A 16,554-nucleotide genomic window follows, 5' to 3' on the forward strand; every position below is an offset into this window, starting at 1 on the left:
TCGGCCCGTCATTGGACACTGTGCTATCTAACCTCCAAACAAGCTTCAATGCCATACAACACTCCTTCCGTGGCCTCCAACTGCTCTTAAACGCTAGTAAAACCAAATGCATGCTTTTCAACCGATCGCTGCCTGCACCCGCATGCCCGACTAGCATCACCACCCTGGATGGTTCCGACCTTGAATATGTGGACATCTATAAGTACCTAGGTGTCTGGCTAGACTGCAAACTCTCCTTCCAGACTCATATCAAACATCTCCAATCGAAAATCAAATCAAGAGTCGGCTTTCTATTCCGCAACAAAGCCTCCTTCACTCACGCCGCCAAGCTTACCCTAGTAAAACTGACTATCCTTCCGATCCTCGACTTCGGCGATGTCATCTACAAAATGGCTTCCAACACTCTACTCAGCAAACTGGATGCAGTCTATCACAGTGCCATCCGTTTTGTCACTAAAGCACCTTATACCACCCACCACTGCGACCTGTATGCTCTGGTCGGCTGGCCCTCGTTACATATTCGTCGCCAGACCCACTGGCTCCAGGTCATCTACAAGTCCATGCTAGGTAAAGCTCCGCCTTATCTCAGTTCACTGGTCACGATGGCAACACCCATCCATAGCACGCGCTCCAGCAGGTGTATCTCACTGATCATCCCTAAAGCCAACACCTCATTTGGCCGCCTTTCGTTCCAGTTCTCTGCTGCCTGTGACTAGAACGAATTGCAAAAATCGCTGAAGTTGGAGACTTTTATCTCCCTCACCAACTTCAAACATCAGCTATCTGAGCAGCTAACCGATCGCTGCTGCTGTACATAGTCTATTGGTAAATAGCCCACCCATTTTCACCTACCTCATCCCCATACTGTTTTTATTTATTTACTTGCTCTTTTGCACACCAATATCTCTACCTGTACATGACCATCTGATCATTTATCACTCCAGTGTTAATCTGCAAAATTGTAATTATTTGCCTACCTCCTCATGCCTTTTGCACACATTGTATATAGACTCCCCCCTTTGTTTTCTACTGTGTTATTGACTTGTTAATTGTTTATTCCATGTGTAACTCTGTGTTGTCTGCTCACACTGCTATGCTTTATCTTGGCCAGGTCGCAGTTGCAAATGAGAACTTGTTCTCAACTGGCCTACCTGGTTAAATAAAGGTGAAATAAAAAAAAATAAAAACAGCAACTCCTCTGATAGTTAAGGTGAGAACGCGTGCATTTACAAACAAGGAATGGTGGTCCTACCCAAAACCATTACATACTGGCGTTTACCTCAGCTCATTGGCTATCTACCCAACTAGATTTCAAGAAGATCAGTGGTCATTGGGCAGAAATACAATCAGTCAACGAAGCTTTGCTAAAATTATTGGTGCGCAAGGTAGTCATTGCTCGTTGTCTTCAAATCAGTTCACTTCGGTCAATACTCCCAGCAAAAAAAACAATGACGTTTGTCTGTGTTGCAAACATCCAGAGGAATGTACTGAAACCAACCATGACTAGATAAACAATTGTTTACTGTGTGTAATTACGTCGAATGCACCGTAAAAAATTGATAGAGATGGAATTCACGGCACAAACAGGTTCCAAAATGTTTCGATTTAGGCTATAAAAATGGATTTTATCAAAGAAAACGGCACTTCATTTGATCACTGGGACCCTCAGGAAGAGAAATAAGAGCAAGATATCAGAATGTAAGTCATAATTTTACCTTCAGATGTGAATGTGTAAAAACTGTCATGGCGGAAAATGTTTTTGTTGTTGATTGCTCTTCTCAAACAAAAGCATGGTATTTGTTCTCTGTAATAGCTATTTTAAATCGGAAAACGTAGTATGATTACCAAGATCCTAATCTTTTGAAGGATGTAAGACACTTGCATTTTCAAGAATGTTTAATGTTACGACGTTGTATTTTTAGTTGTCACTCTGAAATTTCCCCTGATGTTGATCCCTGTATGGGGATCGCAGCCATAAGAGGCTTTAAATTTGATTGAAGTAATGTGCACAATTATTGCCCATTCAACCATTTGTCATTCATTCAGTGAGGAGAGACACATTAGCGCCTGGTTGGGTACCAACGTGCTACAGTGTATTGTCTCAGCAGGTTAACTTTTGGGATAGGAGGCAGTATTCGGAAGTTTGGATGACTGAGGTGTCCAAAGTAAACTGCCCGTTACTCAGGCCCAGAAGCTAGGATATGCATATAATTGGTAGATTTGGATAGAAAACACTCTAAAGTTTTAAACTCTTTAAACAATGTCTGTCAGTAAAACAGAACTGATATGGCAGGCGAAAACCTGAGAAAAATCCATCCAGGAAGTGGGATTTTTGATGTGGGTAGTTTTCAATTGAATGCCTATACAGTATGTAATGGGTTAGGACCCAGATTGCAGTTCCTATGGCTTCCACAAGATGTCAAGTCTTTAGACATTGTTTCAGGCTTGTTTTCTGAAAAATGAGGAAGAATGAGACCATTGTCAGTGGACTGTAGAATGAAGCAGAGATGGTTTGCGCGCGTGACCAATTGCGCGCCCTTTGTTGTTTTTCCTTTCTATTGAATACACTATTGTCCGGTTGAAATATTATAGATTATTTAGACAATAGACAACCTGAGGCTTAATTATAAACCTCGTTTGACATGTTTCAACGAACTTTATAGGTACTATTCGGATGTATTCGTCTGCATGCTGTGACCGCCTTTGAGCCAGTGGATTACTGAACAAACGCGCCAACAAAACCAGAGTTTTTGGGATATAAAGAGGGACTTTATTGAACAAAACAAACATTTATTGTGTAACAGGGACTCTTGAGACTGCAACCAGATGAAGGTTATCAAAGGTAAGTGATTCGTTTTATCTCTATTTCTCACTTTCGTGACTCCTCTACTTGGCTTGAAAATGTTAGTATGCTTTTGTATGCGGGGCGCTGTCCTCAGATAATCACATTGTATGCTTTCCCCGTAAAGCCTTTTTGAAATCTGACACAGCGGCTGTATTAACAAGAAGTTCATTTTTAAGCCGATGTATAACACTTGTATCTTTTTATGAATGTTTATTATGAGTATTTCTGTATTTTGAATTTGGCACTGCAATTTCACCGGATGTTGTCGAGGTGGGTTTGCTAGCGGAACACCTATCCATTGAAAATTGGTTCCAAATGCTTTTCTGTTAGTGATTTCAAAATTGAGCAATGTTAAATAACAACATTTAGGAAAAGTCAGGGAAGGAGCAGGACTTTGTTGTCTTATAATTAAAAATATATAATCATTTACAAAATCAAATGTCAGATACGAGAGGTTGAACAGACTAGTAATAGGGGTTGCAACAATGGTGGCGGATAATTTTAGAAAGGGAGGGCCCAGCTGATTTGTAGGGGTTCAGGTTTTGCAGCTCTTTAAGGTGCTCTTATTCTCCATGGACTTTACAGTGTCCCAGAACTTTTTGGAGTTAGAGCTACAAGATGCAAATTTCTGTTTGAAAAATTTAGCCTTTGCTTTCCTAACAAAAAAGCTAAATGTATTGGTTCCTGACTTCCCTGAAAATGTGCATATTGCGGGGACTATTTGATGCTAGTGCAGTACGCCACAGGACGTTTTGTGCTGGTCGAGGGCAGTCAGGTTTGGAGTGAACCAAGGGCTATATCTGTTCTTAGGTCTACATTTTTTTGAAAGGGGCATGCTTATTTAAGATGGTGAGAACATTACTTTAAAAGAACAACCAGGCATCCTCTAATGACGGGATGTGGTCAATATCCTTCCAGGATACCCGGGCCAGGTTAATTAGAAAGGCCTGCTCTCAGAAGTGTTTTAGGGAGCATTTGTCAGTGATGAGGGGTGGTCGTTTGACCACGGACCCATACCGTATACAGGCAATGAAGCAGTGATCACTGAGATCCTGATTGAAAACAGCAGAGGTGTATTTGGAAGGCAGGTTGGTCAGGATAATATCTATGAGGGTGCCCATGTTTATGGATTTATGTTTGTACCTGGTGGGTTCCTTGATAATTTGTGTGAGACTGAGGGCATCTATCTTAGATTGTAGGACGGTGTTAAGCATATCCCAGTTTAGGTCACCTAACCGAACAAACTCTGAAGCTAGATGGGTGGCGATCAATTCACAAATGGTGTCCAGTGCACAGCTGGGAGCTAAGGGTGGTCTGTAACAGGCAGCAACAATGAGAGACTTATTTCTGGAGAGATTTATTTTTAAAAAATTGAAGCTCGAACTGTTTGGCATAGACCTGGAAAGTATGACAGAACTTTGCAGGCTATCTCTGCAGTAGATTGAAACTCCTCCCCCTTTGGCAGTTCTATCTTGACAGAAGATGTTGTAGTTGAATGTATTTGGCTAAGGTGTATGTAAACCTCCGACTTCAACTGTATGCAAATCTGATAATTATGTTTTTTATTTGTAATACATTTGGTAAAATTTCTAAACCTGTTTTTGCTTTGTTGTTATGGGATATTTTTTTACGCATGTTAAGTTTGCTGAAAATAAACGCAGTTGACTGCGAGGACGTTTATTTTTTTGCTGAGTTTTTGACTGCAATTATTACTGATTTTAATGCAGATATTTGGACTGTACTTCTACCGCTCTAATATGGGTAGAATTCCTAGAAGCCTATATTTAATCTAAAATAGGACCTCCATTAGTTACAAACACAGCGGTGTTCAATATGGCCCAGCTGCCCTGAGTGTATTGGATGTATGTTGGCGTGTAATAAATAACCTTTTGATTTAAGGGCTAAGAGCACTCAGATGGTGCTTAGTAGTAGCAGGTCTCTGGATGGAAACATTACTCACCTCACCACTTTGGTTCCGTTCCTGATCAACTGTATGTCCACGTTACACGACCCGTTGGCATGGGATACCAGGTTGATCTCTGAGAACGCCGCCTGACACACACACACACACACACACACACACACACACACACACACACACACACACACACACACACACACACACACACACACACACACATTTTTAACACTTTATTTGAATCCACCAATCAAATGTACAAAAAAAGGATCCAAACATCTCAAAAGTCGCTGTATGCATGGCACTCAAGGGGACAGAAAGCAGCTCCTTTTCCAAAAAGCTAGGCTGCCCACGACAGCTGAAAAAGAGCAGTACCTAGCCAATTGCATTGCCCTAGTTGTTGTCAGGTCCGCAATCTGGAGGCAGCGCACTGTAAGCCTGTGTATGTGTCCGAGACTCCTGAATACCAGCGCCACCAGCTTGCACCTACTACATGTAGCTGTCAATTGAGCAGAACACTTCCAAAATGAGCACATCCCCCTGGCCTCCCCGTCAACAACAACTATCTGGTTTATTTGGCATACAGGAAAACACATCAACCTCATCATACCAGCATCCCCTTAAACTAGGATGTTTATTCACGTGTGCTGTTGGTGAGACCACTTGTCTCACCTCGCTGGCTATCAGGTCAATTTTTTTATTTTATTTCACCTTTATTTAACCAGGAAGGCAAGTTGAGAACAAGTTCTCGTTTACAATTGCGACCTGGCCAAGATAAAGCAAAGCAGTTCGACACATACAACGACACAGAGTTACACATGGAGTAAAACAAACATGCAGTCAATAATACAGTATAAACAAGTCTATATACGATGTGAGCAAATGAGGTGAGATAAGGGAGGTAAAGGCAAAAAAAAGGCCATGGTGGCAAAGTAAATACAATATAGCAAGTAAAACACTGGAATGGTAGTTTTGCAATGGAAGAATGTGCAAAGTAGAAATATAAAAATAATGGGGTGCAAAATAAATAAATAAATAAAATACAGTAGGGAAAGAGGTAGTTGTTTGGGCTAAATTATAGGTGGGCTATGTACAGGTGCAGTAATCTGTGAGCTGCTTTGACAGTTGGTGCTTAAAGCTAGTGAGGGAGATAAGTGTTTCCAATTTCAGAGATTTTTGTAGTTCGTTCCAGTCATTGGCAGCAGAGAACTGGAAGGAGAGGCGGCCAAAGAAAGAATTGGTTTTGGGGGTGACTAGAGAGATATACCTGCTGGAGCGTGTGCTACAGGTGGGAGATGCTATGGTGACCAGCGAGCTGAGATAAGGGGGGACTTTACCTAGCAAGGTCTTGTAGATGACATGGATGGAGCCAGTGGGTTTGGCGAGGAGTATGAAGCGAGGGCCAGCCAACGAGAGTGTACAGGTCGCAATGGTGGATAGTATATGGGGCTTTGGTGACAAAATGGATTGCACTGTGATAGACTGCATCCAATTTGTTGAGTAGGGTATTGGAGGCTATTTTGTAAATGACATCGCCAAAGTCGAGGATTGGTAGGATGGTCAGTTTTACAAGGGTATGTTTGGCAGCATGAGTGAAGGATGCTTTGTTGCGAAATAGGAAGCCAATTCTAGATTTAACTTTGGATTGGAGATGTTTGATATGGGTCTGGAAGGAGAGTTTACAGTCTAACCAGACACCTAAGTATTTGTAGTTGTCCACGTATTCTAAGTCAGAGCCGTCCAGAGTAGTGATTTTGGACAGGCGGGCAGGTGCAGGTAGCGATCGGTTGAAGAGCATGCATTTAGTTTTACTTGTATTTAAGAGCAATTGGAGGCCACGGAAGGAGAGTTGTATGGCATTGAAGCTTGCCTGGAGGGTTGTTAACACAGTGTCTAAAGAAGGGCCAGAAGTATACAGAATGGTCATGTCTAGCAATGTACAAATCCTTGTATGAACAGCAGCCATTAACATGGTCAATGGACTCCATTACATTTGACTCAATACAAAATGGGTCATGGCTTGCAGGGTACCGATGTGCTAGATTATATTTTGTTGGTAGAACTTGCAGCCTTGCCTTAACAGTAAAGTTGAAATTGCCCTCACCAATGGGAGCATTCTGGTACATGGAATGGGAGACAGAGTGGTCAGCACAGTCCAGAGCAGCGAGTTTCCTCTGCAGCCTCAGGCCAGTCCAGTGTTGCAGTAGCTGCATCCGTCTGATACCAATGAGTGTTGTCCTGGATGTAACATGAGATGTTCCATCATGGGTGACAGAAGCCTCCACATCAACACCTCAATCTGCCACAACTGCATCAGAGGCAGCCACAGGCTCAGTTTGCATATCAGCCCGTGTCCACCTGTTCCCCTTGCTCTGCAAGGGCTGCGGCTTTTGTGGAGCGATGGGTAACGATGCTTCGTGGGTGACTGTTGTTGATGTGTGCAGAGGGTCCCTGGTTCACGCCCGGGTATGGGCGAGGGGACGGTCTAAAGTTATACTGTTACAGTTACACAGGTTGCTGAGGTCCGGCCAGTCTGACCAGACTCCAAAGCACGAGTGTCCAATTTTCCATTGGCTTTCTTCCTAAAGCCCAGGAAGTGGGTGGAACTCCTTAACTGTCACATTGAGCATGTTCAACAGGTGAGTCTGTCTTGCAGCAGTGTAAATCCACTCAATATTCGGGACACCTAAACCCCCGTCTCTTTTTCTTCAGAAAGACAACATCACGTGTGTTGAAACATAGCCACCTAAACCCCCGTCTCTGTGGCTCTAACACTTTTTTGGTTACATGATTCCATATGGGGTGGCAGGATAGCCTAGTGGTTAGAGCTTTGGACTAGTAACCGAAAGGTTGCAAGTTCAAATCCCTGAGCTGACAAGGTACAAATCTGTTGTTCTGTCCCTGAACAGGCAGTTAACCCACTGTTCCTAGGCTGTCATTGAAAATAAGAATTTATTCTTAACTGACTTGCCTAGTAAAATAAAGGTTAAATTTAAAAAAAATGTGTTATTTCATAGTTTTGACATCTTCACTATTATTCTACAATGTAAAAAAATAAAGAAAAACCCTTGTGTCCAAACATTTGACTGGTATTGTACAGTATGTAAAATGTATGCAGAGGTTGATTCTATGCAGAGGTAGATATCAGGGTTATTGTTAGGAAAACGTTGCACCAGACATTTGAACAGCAACATTTTAATTTACCTGACATTTGAGAAATCTGCAAGACCTATATGCATTGGGTGCGTAACCTGAATAGGGCGTCCACCTACAGTGCTCAGAATGACAGAAATCCCATTTAGATTATGGTAAATCATATTAAAAGAACATGCAAGTCCAGGATGCATAGATGTGCAGTCCTTCTTACCGAATTCTGATGTGCACTTTGAAGATGAGCAACGAACAGCAAAATAGTCTATTCCAAACAGACTCTGGGACAGTTGTGGGAAGACAGATCCCAAGTTCATACAACATGTAGGCCTAGCCTAAATCAATAGTTTTTTTTAAGCAATGAGTCTAATGCAACAGATCAGAACATTTAGCTTAAAATGTTGATAAACTATTGTTTCCTCACATTATAAGCGCCGCAATGTGCACAAGGCTGTAGGCTACGTGCGAATGTTCGTTCCATAATGCATAATATGTTTGCAGATGACACAACCGTGGTCGGCCTGATCACCGACAACGACGAGACAGCCTATAGGGAGGAGGTCAGAGACCTGGCTGGTTGGTGCCAGAATAACAACCTTTTCCTCAACGTAACCAAGACTAAGGAAATTATTGTGGACTACAGGAAAAGGAGGACCGAGCACGCCCCCATTCTCATCAACAGGGCTGTAGTGGAGCAGGTTGAGAGCTTCAAGTTCCTTGGTGATCACATCAACAACAAACTAGAATGGTCCAAACACACAAAGACAGTCGTGAGGCGGGCACGACAAAGCCTATTCCCCCCCCTGGAAACTAAAAAGATTTGTAATGGGTCCTGAGATCCTCAAAAGGTTCTACAGCTGCATCATCGAGAGTATCCTGACTGGTTTCATCACTGCCTGGTACGGCAATCGCTCGGCCTCTGACTGCAAGGCACTTCAGAGGGTAGTGCGTACGGCCCAGTACATCACTGGGGCTAAGCTGCCTGCCATCCAGGACCTCTACACCAGGTGGTGTCAGAGGAAGGCCCTAAAAAGTGTTAAAGACCCCAGCCACCCCAGTCCTAGACTGTTCTCTTTACCAACACATGGCAAGGGGTACCGGCGTGCCAAGTCTAGGACAAAAAGGCTTCTCAACAGTTTTACCCCCAAGCCATAAGACTCCTGACAGGTAATCAAATGGCTACCCGGACGATTTGCATTGTGTGTCCCTCCCCATCCCCCCCACCCCCTGATGCGCTGATGAATCCTGCCTTCAGTTGCCATTTGAGATGCTGCTGCAGCAGCTCTCATGCTGTCAGGACTGATTTTCCCTTCAAAGGCTCTGTATCTGTATGCTGTGCACGTGATAAATAAGACACATAACGCACATACTGTATCCTACACATGCGGCAATTTAATTCCACTAAATTATGCAAATGAACCTATAGACTGATAAGTATAACCAGTCAAATGTACTTCCATCGACTGGTATTTTCATCAATGAATAGGCTAAAAGCATTATTTCGCAATGGGATTTTTCTTGCTTTTCCCTGGACAATTGGCCGGAACCAATTTTATTTATCGGCTTTTCATATTTTTTTATAGGCTAGCTATTACCGGCTAATGGAAACCCTGTTTGATATTCTACACTATAGCTGTGTTTGAAATGGCAAACTACTCATACTAACCATACTATTTGCGCCATTTGAGTATGCTTATTGTACAAAGCCTCCAGTATTTATGCTGCAGTAGTTTGTGTGTCAGGGGGCTAGGGTGAGTCTGTTTATATCTGGAGTATTTCTCCTGTCTTATCCGGTGTCCTGTGTGAATTTAAGTATGCTCTCTCTAATTCTTTCTTTCTCTCTCTCGGAGGACCTGAGCCCTAGGACCATGCCTCAGGACTACCTGGCCTGATGACTCCTTGCTGTCCCCAGTCCACCTGGCCATGCTGCTGCTCCAGGTTCAACTGTTCTGCCTGTGATTATTATTATTTGAACATGCTGGTCATTTATGAACATTTGAACATCTTGGCCATGTTCTGTTATCTCCACCCGGCACAGCCAGAAGAGGACTGGCCACCCCACATAGCCTGGTTCCTCTCTAGGTTTCCACCGTGCTTCTAGGTAGCCACCGTGCTTCTAGGTAGCCACCGTGCTTCTACACCTGCATTGCTTGCTGTTTTGGGGTTTTAGGCTGGGTTTCTGTACAGCACTTTGAGATATCAGCTGATGTAAGAAGGGCTACATAAATAAATTTGATTTGATTTAGTGTATATATATTTTTTAAATCCTTATCTTAATTTCCATAATTAGCAATTCATATTTGTAATAATGTAAGCAGTTTATGCAAGTTAGTGTTACCTCGTACCAGTATTGCCATTACATAAATTTACATTTTGGGAAGCAATTATTATTTTAGCAAACAATTATTGTGATTCATCCTATATGAGAGTTGCAGTCTCATGCCAATCAGAGTAGAGAGAGGGAGAAATATCATAGAAAGTGAATCTCATTCTAGTTCTGTAACAGGTACAGGATCACTTCTCAGACAGCCAAGGGGGTAGGAGAATTCACGAAGAGGCAACTCAAATTAACTCTGATGGCTTTTATAAAATAAATTACTTCATGAACATTATTTTTCATCTCACGATAGGTACCGGATTCATCCAAATAGGTTCTGGAACAAAACAGTCCAAAATGGAGAGGCGACGGATCCTTTTCAAATTAAGCAATGGGTATAAACAGAGATGAACAACAAATTAAGTCATTGAGAAGATGTTCTGTACTAGAGTTACTTGTCTAACAGAACACAAAGCGTGTTCTTTAATGAAAGCCTCTCCAACATAATCCAGGTGGAGTCAGGAATTCCTAGTTTAGGCCCCTTGCATTTTTACTAACGACATGCCACTGACTTTGAGTAAAAAACTTACTACCCTCTCCACTACTGTTCCATCAATGTGGATAGGGGGGTGTTCCCTCTGCTGTTTCCTGAAGTCCACAATCATCTCCTTAGTTTTGTTGACGTTGAGTGTGAGGTTATTTTCCTGACACCACACTCCGAGGGCCCTCACCTCCTCCCTGTAGGCCGTCTCGTCGTTGTTGGTAATCAAGCCTACCACTGTAGTGTCGTCCGCAAACTTGATGATTGAGTTGGAGGCGTGCGTGGCCACGCAGTCGTGGGTGAACAGGGAGTACAGGAGAGGGCTCAGAACGCACCCTTGTGGGGACCCTGTGTTGAGGATCAGCGGGGTGGAAATGTTGTTGCCTACCCTCACCACCTGGGGGCGGCCCGTACCCAGTTGCACAGGGCGGGGTCGAGACCCAGGGTCTCGAGCTTGATGACGAGCTTGGAGGGCACTATGGTGTTAAATGCCGAGCTGTAGTCGATGAACAGCATTCTCACATAGGTATTCCTCTTGTCCAGATGGGTTAGGGCAGTGTGCAGTGTGGTTGAGATTGCATCGTCTGTGGACCTATTTGGGCGGTAAGCAAATTGGAGTGGGTCTAGGGTGTCAGGTAGGGTGGAGGTGATATGGTCCTTGACTAGTCTCTCAAAGCACTTCATGATGACGGAAGTGAGTGCTACGGGGCGGTAGTCGTTTAGCTCAGTTACCTTAGCTTTCTTGGGAACAGGAACAATGGTGGCCCTCTTGAAGCATGTGGGAACAACAGACTGGGAAAGGGATTGATTGAATATGTCCGTAAACATACCAGCCAGCTGGTCTGCGCATGCTCTGAGGGCGCGGCTGGGGATGCCGTCTGGGCCTGCAGCCTTGCGAGGGTTGACACGTTTAAATGTTTTCCTCACGTCGGCTGCAGTGAAGGAGAGTCTGCATGTTTTAGTTGCGGGCCGTGTCAGTGGCACTGTATTGTCCTCAAAGCGGGCAAAAAAGTTATTTAGTCTGCCTGGGAGCCAGACATCCTGGTCCGTGACTGGACTGGTTTTCTTTTTGTGATCCGTGATTGACTGTAGACCCTGCCACATACCTCTTGTGTCTGAGCCGTTGAATTGAGATTCTACTTTGTCTCTATACTGACGCTTAGCTTGTTTGATTGCCTTGAGGAGGGAATAGTTACACTGTTTGTATTAGGTCATGTTTCCGGTCACCTTGCCCTGATTAAAAGCAGAGGTTCGGGCTTTCAGTTTCACGCGAATGCTGCCATCAATCCACGGTTTCTGATTTGGGAATGTTTTAATCGTTGCTATGGGAACGACATCTTCAACGCACGTTTTAATGAACTCGCTCACCGAATCAGCGTATTCGTCAATGTTGTTGTCTGACGCAATACGAAACATATCCCAGTCCACGTGATGGAAGCAGTCTTGGAGTGTGGAATCAGATTGGTCGGACCAGCGTTGAACAGACCTCAGCGCGGGAGCTTCTTGTTTTAGTTTCTGTCTGTAGGCAGGGATCAACAAAATGGAGTCGTGGTCAGCTTTTCCGAAAAGGGTGCGGGGTAGGGCCTTATATGCGTCGCGGAAGTTAGAATAGCAGTGATCCAAGGTTTTTCCCAGCCCTGGTTGCGCAATCGATATGCTGATAAAATTTAGGGAGTCTTGTTTTCAGATTAGCCTTGTTAAAATCCCCAACCACAATGAATGCAGCCTCCGGATAAATGGATTCCAGTTTGCAAAGAGTCAAATAAAGTTTGTTCAGAGCCATCGATGTGTCTGCTTGGGGGGGATTATATATACGGCTGTGATTATAATCGAAGAGAATTCCCTTGGTAGATAATGCGGTCGACATTTGATTGTGAGGAATTCTAAATCAGGTGAACAGAAGGACTTGAGTACCTGTATGTTGTTATGATCACACCACGTCACGTTAACCATGAAGCATACGCCCCCGCCCCTCTTCTTACCAGAAAGATGTTTGTTTCTGTCTGTGCGATGCGTGGAGAAACCAGTTGGCTGCACCGACTTTCCATGAAGCAAAGAATGTTACAGTCTCTGATGTCCCTCTGGAATGCTACCCTTGCTCGGATTTCATCAACCTTGTTGTCAAGAGACTGGACATTGGCGAGAAGAATGCTAGGGAGTGGTGCACGATGTGCCCGTCTCCGGAGTCTGACCAGATGGTTGGTTCCCAATTAGAGGCAGCTGTAAATTGTTGTCTCTGATTGAGAACCATACTTAGGTAGCCTGTTCCCACCTGTGTTTGTGGGTAGTAGTTTTCTGTTTTGTGTATTGCACCTTGCAGAACTGTTCGTTTGTTGGTTTCGTTCAAGTGTTCGTATTTATTAAACGTATTATGAATACTTACCACGCTGCACCTTGGTCTTCTCCTTCTCCCGACAACAGACGTTACAGAACTACCCACCACCAACGGACCAAGCAGTGTGGTAAAAAGGAGGAATGGACATGGGAGGACATTTTGGATGGGAAGGGAGCCTACACATAGGTTATTTTACAAGGCAAGTCAGTTACGAACAAATTCTTATTTTCAATGACACCCTAGGAACAGTGGGTTAACTGTCTGTTCAGGGGCAGAACGACAGATTTGTACCTTGTCAGCTCGGGGATTTGAACGCTCAAACCACTAGGCTACTCTGCCTCCACATGGGAGAAGATCCTGGCTGGAAGGGATCGCCTCCCATGGGAACAGGTGGAGGCAGCCAGGAGAGCGGAGGCAGCAGGAAAAGGGATCCAGCGATATGAGGGAACACGGCTGGCAAGGAAGCCCAAAAAGATTTTGGGAGGAGGGACACGGGGAGATTGGCGGAGTCAGGTAGGAAACCTGAGCCAACTCCCCGTGCTTACCATGGCAAGAAGTTGACCGGGCAGGCACCGGGTTATGCGGTGAAGTGCACTGTGTCCCCAGTACGCGTTCTTAGCCCAGTGTGCTACATCCCAGCTCCCCGCATCTGCCGGGCTAGGGTGAGGATCCAGCCAGGGCGGATGGTGCCAGCCCTGCTCTCCAGACAGCCAGTGCGCCCCGGGCCAGGATATCCCGTGTTGGCTTTGCACACGGTGTCTCCCGTGTGTCTGCACAGCCCAGTGTGTCCTGTGCCTGCGCCCCGCACATGCCGGGGTAAAATCACCATCCAGCCAGGACGGGTTGTGCAGGCCCTTAGTTCGAGACCTCCAGTGCTCCTCCACAGCCCAGTCTATCCTGTGCCTCCTCCGAGGACCAGGCTGTCTCTCCGTCTCCTACCTCCAGGTTCTCCCGCCTGTCTGGCGCTTCCAGAGTCTCCCTCCTGTCCGGAGCTGCCAGAGCCGCCCTCCTGTCCAGAGCTGCCAGAGCCGCCCTCCTGTTCGGGGCCCGCGGTCTGAGGTTGGCGGCGAGGGTCGCCACTCCAGAGGTGCCACATATTTGGGCCAAGACTAAGGTGGACTGGGGTCTACTTCCCGCACCAGAGCCGCCACTGTGGTGAAATGCCCACCCAGAACCTCCCCTATAGGCTCAGGTTTTGCGGCCGGAGTCCACACCTTTGGGGGGGTACTGTCACGTTCTGACCTTAGTTCCTTTTTTATGTCTCTAACCTGTGTTTGTGGGTAGTTGTTTTCTGTTTTCTGTATTGCACCTTGCAGAACTGTTCGTTTGTTGGTTTTGTTCAAGTGTTCGTATTTATTAAACGTATTATGAATACTTACCACGCTGCACCTTGGTCTTCTCCTTCTCCCGACAACAGACGTTACAATGTATCACTAGCCACCTTAAACAATGCCACTTTATAATGTTTACATACCCTACATTACTCATCTCATATGTATATACTGTACTCTATACCATCTACTGCATCTTGCATATGCCGTTCGGCCATCGCTCATTCATATATTTTTATTTATTCTTATTCATGTATAAGGTAGTTGTTGTGAAATTGTTAGGTTAGATTACTTGTTAGATATTACTGCATGGTTGGAACTAAAAGCACAATCATTTCGCTACAGTCGCATTAACATCTGCTAACCATGTGTATGTGACAAATAAAATTTGATTTGATTTGTTTAGATTTACTCAGCCTATACTAATATTTATCAAATTAGTTTAGGCTGAATTAGGTGCTTTTGGCTGGGGTCAAAATTATAAACAGGCAGAAAAAAAATCCTAATTGTACCCGTAAAGTTCATAGAAACATGTCAAACGATGTTTATATTAAATGCTCATGTTGTTTTTAGCCTAAATGATCTATAATATTTCAACCGGACAATAACGTTGTCAATATAAAAGATAAACAAGAAAGGCACACTCGGGATGCATGAAAAAGCTCTGTGACACAGTAGGGTCCACTCATTCAGACTGGTCTTACTCCCTCTTATCAGAATACAAGCCTGAAACAATTTCTAAAGACTGTTGACATCTAGTGGAAGGCATAGGAACTGCAATTTGAGTCCTAAGTCAATGGATACTTTAATTGCGTTGACTAGAAAACCAACAAAAAAAACGACTTCCTGAATGGATTTTTCTCAGGTTTTCGCCTGCCAAAACAGTTCTGTTATACTCACAGACACTATTTTAACAGTTTTGGAAACGTTAGAGTGTTTTCTATCCATATATGCATATCATATCTTCTGGGCAGAAGTAGCACTCCGTTTAATTTGGGCATGCTTTTCATCCAAAATTCAGAATGCTGCCCCCTACCCTAGAGAATGTTTTCAGAACAAGTTGAATGATAAAGTCATGAAAAATGTAATTACCCTTCCTGGTTTGAATTACCCTTTCTGGTTTACCCTCTAGGGTTTCCTGGATTACCCTCTAGGGTTTCCTGGTTTACCCTCTTTTTTTCACAGTAAGGTTTGACTAACATATCTGTAGAGGTATTAGCCATATTAAATTAAACTGCTCAGACATTATTGAGACAGCATTATGTCCCAACCCACTCTGACTCCTAGCCAGCTGGACAGGGAGAGGAAGGACCTCCTCTGTTTCCTGTCTTGTTGAATCACCAGCCTCCGACCACAGTTCCACAGGGTTAGGGTTAGCTCTACAGCTCAACAAGAGACAGTGGGTATCAAATCAAACTTTATTTGCCACATGCGCCAAATACAACAAGTGTAGACTTTACCGTGAAATGCTTACTGACAAGCCCTTAACCAACAGCACAGTTCATGAAGAAGAACATATTTACCAAGTAGGCTAAAATAAATAATAAAAAGTAACACAATAAGAATAACGAGGCTATATACGGGGGGGGCACCAGTACCGAGTCAGTGTGCGGGGGTACAGGCTAGTTGAGGTAATCTGTACATGTAGGTGGGGGCTTAGGTAACAAACATAGGTAACAAACAAACAGCGAGTAGCAGCAGTGTACCTTTCCGTGTCATCTGACCACTTCCATATTGAGCTAGTCACTGGTACTTACTGCTTTAGTTTTTGCTTGTAAGCAGGAATCAGTAGAATAGAATTATGGTCAGATTTGCCAAATGAAGGGTGGGGGAGAGCTTGGTATGCATCTCTGTGTGTGGAGTAAAGGTGGTCTAGGATTTTTTAAATATATATATATATATATAAAATGTGTTCACACAGATACGCATAAATGAAAAAAGCGATGTCCATGTCTTCCAAGCATAACATGCTGCTGACAAGACCACCCCCGTTGCGTGAGCGAGTGATGCAAAATAACTGTTCACCTACATGTTATTCAATCATTTCGTACAAATTGCTCGCCAGTAGCAAAATATAACTTGGACGCCTGACCCACTGCAAGCCTCTCCCATCTACT

General features: G+C 44.1%; 1 protein-coding gene across 2 annotated transcripts in view; it reads right to left on the reverse strand.

Annotated features, from left to right (window-relative positions):
* The window catches only part of LOC112247479 (synapsin-2), a 215,159-nt gene that overhangs the window by 123,095 nt on the left and 75,510 nt on the right, over nt 1-16,554 (reverse strand). For both annotated transcript variants that reach the window (XM_042329630.1, XM_042329621.1), the window contains exon 3: nt 4,806-4,897. In XM_042329630.1, the coding sequence (XP_042185564.1) occupies nt 4,806-4,897 (92 nt within the window). The remainder of the gene's footprint in view (nt 1-4,805; nt 4,898-16,554) is intronic.

The sequence above is a fragment of the Oncorhynchus tshawytscha genome, linkage group LG02, assembly GCF_018296145.1.
Source record: "Oncorhynchus tshawytscha isolate Ot180627B linkage group LG02, Otsh_v2.0, whole genome shotgun sequence".
Classification (NCBI taxonomy): domain Eukaryota; kingdom Metazoa; phylum Chordata; class Actinopteri; order Salmoniformes; family Salmonidae; genus Oncorhynchus; species Oncorhynchus tshawytscha.